This window comes from Poecilia reticulata, linkage group LG9 (assembly GCF_000633615.1).
Source record: "Poecilia reticulata strain Guanapo linkage group LG9, Guppy_female_1.0+MT, whole genome shotgun sequence".
Taxonomy (NCBI): Eukaryota; Metazoa; Chordata; class Actinopteri; order Cyprinodontiformes; family Poeciliidae; genus Poecilia; species Poecilia reticulata.
Window position 1 is genome coordinate 3223585 of NC_024339.1, and position 5289 is coordinate 3228873.

The window sequence follows — 5289 nt, forward strand, 5'->3', positions numbered from 1 at the left end:
TCCTCCTCACCTTCCTACCCCCCATATTGGAATTGGGATGGGTTATATAGTGTTAGGGTGGCTCTGATTTATTCTTTCTGTAGATTTTTGTTCATGGTTATTTTTTGTTGAGTCATTGCATCTTAGGACAGTTGTCCCCTCTGGTTTTGGATGACATACAGTTGGAGGTTTTTTGCTCTTTCTTTTAGTTTTGGGCAGTTGGTATGATGCGTATCCATGGCAATACTTTTTTAGGTTTATTTTTTTGACCGGGAGACGCTAATCATTATGTCAAAAGCTCAAATAGTGAACTAACTACAACAACAAATCTCATGAGACTTRAAAAGAAGACTTTGTTCATGCAGAGCAGAGAAAATGTCTTCCATAGTTTGTAATGGGCAAGAATCATATCCCCAAACCCAACATCTTTCTGCCCAGCTTTAAAACCAAACAGCCAGAGAGATATTTACAAGGGAGCAGCAGTAGAGGCAGATTAGATTCATTTACCAGGTCATTACAACAACTTATGGTGTCATCCAAGACTTGTGATTGTGGGATATTGTGTCTGCAACGGGGATATTGAAGTGTTAGCATGTCATGACAGCAACACTGTCTTTAGAAGAATGATTGATACTGGAGATGATCCTTCCTGCCCACAGCAACAACTTCCACCAACTCTTTGAAGATACTTGGTGGATATTACAACATTTAATTTACATTTAAATGTTGCAGATGCATATCGGATCAATAGCAATACAAATATTTTTCTAATTCTGACATGTATCAAGTAGTTATCAGTAAATTCTGCTTATCTATACATTTCTGCAGTCAGAGGAATATGGGAACAGTTTAAAAATAGTGGCACATTTATGTCTTCAAATTTCCTTATTAGCTATTTACCAGAGTCAGGGAATAGGTGTGGAGGGAGCTCTATAAGACACAGACGTTTCTGTAGGATATTCAGTGGATGTAAAGAACATTTGTAATTAATTCTCCACAACAATGTTAAATATGGCAAATCAGAGAGTTAGAACTATCTAGAGTGTACCACTATATTTAGTTATTTTTAACCTATGTTGGGGACAGATTTTTTACCCTCCATTGACTAACTTTATTCAAATTAAAAGGTTAACAATCTTCTAAAGTATCCATTGTGAAATTATGCTACTGTAATAAGAACTTTTTTTATTTTAATGCATTTTGCACTTTTTTTTTTTTTTTTACCAGTAGTGCCAATAAGTCTGTTTACGTCTGCAAATAAAACATCTGTTAAGAAGAGGCAATGTTTGCATTTGTATTTTTTTTCTGAGAACTTTTTATTTCATGAACAAAGAACAGAGACAATGTCATTTTGGTCCAATGTTACCTCTGATCTTACGTCTACAGAAAACAGCTCATGTCATACAAACAGTTTCTAGCTCCACAAACGACAGAAACATCCTGCAGTACAATATTTTAGTACCAACGCTCCTTCAAGTTTCTTCTGCTAATGAATTTCCTGTTGTCATATTCATACAGATAATAACGAACAGCTACATATGTTAAGCACAATATACAAACAGATACTGTACATTTGATTTTGCAGTGTTTATTTTTTAAGGTAACACACTACACACAGGGCCAGGATTCATTACCAGAAGATCTTCAGTCATTATTGTTTGTGGTTCAGTGTTTAAGTTTCAAGTATGACACAAAGGCATCTGCACTGTATTGTACACAGAAAAAAAACAGTCCACATTAATGAAGCCATGGTGAAGTGCAGATATGGTTGTTTTCTTCATTTTAAAGCACACAGCTGAAACCTGGCATTTACTTACACAGAATAAAAAGATACAAACACAATTTATTTTCTCTGTCTTAAGTTAAACCAGAACAAACGTATCTTGTTTTAGGCTAGTTAGAATTACCAGCATTATTTCTATTTGCTAAATGCCAAAAAACGCAGCAAGACTTTATTTTGTAGATTTTATTATTTTTTTAACTTTCTTTGAACTCAGAAGTCAGAGGTTAGCATACATTTGGTCAATATCAGGGATAACTGTTTTCTGAGTTGAGTCAAATCTTTTGGGTTTCCTTGCTCAAATGTCTCCCAACAGCTTGCTGGAGTTCTGGTTCGTTCCTCCTAACAGAACCGGCATAACGCATTACCCCTAAAGCGCTTTGGGGTCCTCTGGACTAAATAAAGAGCAGCACAGGCCATTCACCTTGGACCACGACTGCAGCATCTTCTAACATCTGGAAATTGTTCCCGAATTGAACCAGTCTTGGGAAGCTCTACAGTTCTCTTCCTGATATCGTGGCTGATTTATTTTGACCTTTCAGGCTCGCTGTACAAAGTGAAGTGTAGAACAAAGAGCGGGATTTTACCAGGCCAGTGTCAAACAGGAAAGCAGTGGGTTTCAGATGTGGCCTTAAAATACATCCACATGTGTGTCTCCAAATAACTCAAATGTGTCTGCTCAGTTAATCTATTAGAAGTATGCAAAAGGAAACCCAAAAGGTTTGACTTAAGTCATGCAGCTAAAAAAAAAAAGGATTCCTGATACTCATCAGCTGTATTTAAACTTCTTTGTTTGAAAAAAGTTATGAAAAAAATCTTCTTGCCAAGTTTTTTTTGTTTTGCAAATAGAAATAATTTAGGCAATTCTACCTGACCTGAAACAAGAGACATCTGGTCAGACAATAAGAAAAAAAACAAAAAAAAAACTGTTTGTGTCTTTTTATGCGGTGCAGGGTTTCCCCCAGTGTTTTATAAGCCTGGCGGGCCACCAGACTTTACTTGTGCTCCCACCAGGCACAAGTAAAGCTTAATTACTTAAGTAATTAAGTATTTTTATATTTAAGTATTTTTTATAAAGTTTGCATTTTTTAAGACGTTATTGTTGGTGTTTTAACTGAAAAACATGATGGGCCACAGGCTGACGACTGCCCTAGCTACCAATCACGGGGCTTAGCAAGTTTTCTAGGGTAAACCTTGCTGTGTATGTAAACGTCTGGTGTCAACTGTACAGGCTGACCACAGTGAGGATCTTTGAAAAACCAATCATCTTACTTTAAAAAACCCCAAAACAAAACAAAAAAACTTTACATTCGTCCAAAATCAAACTCCAGGCCGCCCTCGTGCAGGTTGCCCTCATTTGCGTTGTCGAAGCTGTTCTTGCCGTGGATCTGTTTCAGGTGCTTGCGCAGCACAGGCTTGTGAGCGAACACCATTTCGCAGTAGTTGCAGCGGTGCGGCTTGTCCCCGCTGTGCAGGTTCAGGTGATCCAGCAGCGAGCACTTCTGGGTAAACGTCTTGCCGCAGATCTTGCACTGGAAGGGCTTGATGCCGGCGTGGACGCGCATGTGCCGGTGCAGGTTGCCCTTCTGCGTGAAGGTCTTCCCGCACAGCAGGCACATGAACAGCTTGTGCATCTTGAGGTGGTTGGCGTAGTTCTCCAGCTGCCGGAAGACTCGGGCGCACTTGGGGCACTGGTGGTACCACTGCAGAGGCTTGTCGTAGCTCCGCTGGTGTCCGACGTGCTTCTCGGCGAGTGGGGACGAGGGAGGCGGGCTGAGCGGGTAACCCGCCATGCCCGGTGGAGCCGTCATCTCGCTGCCACGGCTGTCCACGGTGGAGTTGATGAGCGAGTGCTGCGGCTCCGGGGAGTGCAGCGCGGCCGGGGGGCTAGCGGAGAAGTGGCCGGTGATGGTGTTCTCCGCTATGTCGGTCACAGACTCCACTTTCACTATGGTGATGTCGTTATCCACCAAACCGGGCCTCGGACGCCTCCGCCACACCTGGACGGGGCTCACGGACGGCTGGATTATGACATCATCGTCCTCGTCGTCGTCGCTCTCGACGTTATTGTCTCTCTCCACCTGGCCCATCACCACCGCCTCGTCCTCCTCTTCCTCCTCCTCGTCCTCCTCCTCTCCCTCAGGTACAGTCCGCACATGAGACCGCTCCTGCTCCCTTTGAGCCTGGGAGGACGGACCCTCGCCTCCCTTTTCCCTCCGGAGGTCCAGATCCACCTCCAGCTGGCGTGAGGCCTGAGGTTTGATGAACTTGTTGAGGGCTTGGGTGCACTGCTCCACGATGTGGCCCATTTGGAGGAAGCTGGCCACCGTCAGGTAATGCACGAGCTCCAGCTCAGGAAACTCCAGCTGGCCGGTGTAGCAGGAGAGCAGCAGCTGCCGGCCAACTTCCGCCTCCTGAATCATGGAGATCTGGACCTCCCTGGAGTCCTGCTGCAGGATGAACTGGTCCCTCAGGAAAGACGAGCCGGCAGCAAACACCACTTTGTGGCCGGGGACCTCCAGCTGGTTGATGCGGACGACGACGTCGCAGAAGCGTCTCTGGTGTCGAAGAAGGTTCATCTTCTGCAGCATGGAGTCCCCGAATGTGGCAAATCGGAACTGCAGGATCACCTGGTTCTGGGCCATAGTGGACTACTGGGCAGCCGCAGCAGCACACCTGGTCAGGACAGAGTCAACCAGAGAATCAGCCCCACAATGACACTACTAYCTGACTCTCACACTGATAGGAGGAACCACAGAGCTCTGTTAGGTTAAAAGCTCATCTTCTCAAGTTGGGATATTTTTCCTCCAACAGGTTCCAGAGGAAACACCTCAAACCAGATGTTGGACTGGATTTTATTTCAATGTCATTTGTGAATGTTAGAGCCTCATTTTCAACAGTGGAGCTATAAAGGTTGAAAATGGTTATTATTTTGGAGAAAATCTCATCAACATCAATATTTCCACTAAATAAGAGGCAAAAAAAAAGTTTGATAAAGGAAAAGCCTCTCAGACTCTGAGCCAAACGGCACCAAACAATGTTTTTTATATAGAAAATTTATTTAATTTCACATAATTATCCCGGTAGAAGCCATTTGTTTGTTAAATACTTAATGAAACATTTACCGTGTTTGATGTTTGTTGTGAATGACAAATACTCACAGACAAACGAGTTAATTAGTCCAAGTTTATTGTTTATTGAACGTTCAGAAACTACAGCGGCTGTGATGCACCAAGACAAAGGTAAAACAATCGAACAGATGATCAACTCTAAACCAATCGCACCTTTTTACTCTCCGTCTCTCTCTGTCATTTAAGCAAACCCGTTGCCGTGGCAACCTCCTGCGCTCCACAAGCCGACCCGCGATTACGTTAAAAACATAACATTCAGTCCGTTATGATATCAGGTTTTCAGGCTTGATATTTATTTGGGGATTATTAATAAGCCTCCCTGAACACAGCGGTGATTGATTAGTCAGTGAGAATGCATTCCATGCATTCTCACTTATAGTGTTTCTGTTTTTCTTTATC

The 5289-nt window shown here is 43.0% G+C and overlaps 1 protein-coding gene across 1 annotated transcript in view; it reads right to left on the bottom strand.

The window, feature by feature from the left end:
• Positions 1-1930: 1930 nt before the first annotated feature.
• zbtb26 (zinc finger and BTB domain containing 26) overlaps positions 1931-5289 on the bottom strand; it is a 1115122-nt gene continuing 1111763 nt past the window's right edge. Inside the window, exon 2 of the mRNA XM_008417229.2 lies at positions 1931-4435. Within this exon, the coding sequence (XP_008415451.1) occupies positions 3064-4404 (1341 nt within the window). The 5' untranslated portion in view covers positions 4405-4435 and the 3' untranslated portion in view covers positions 1931-3063. The remainder of the gene's footprint in view (positions 4436-5289) is intronic.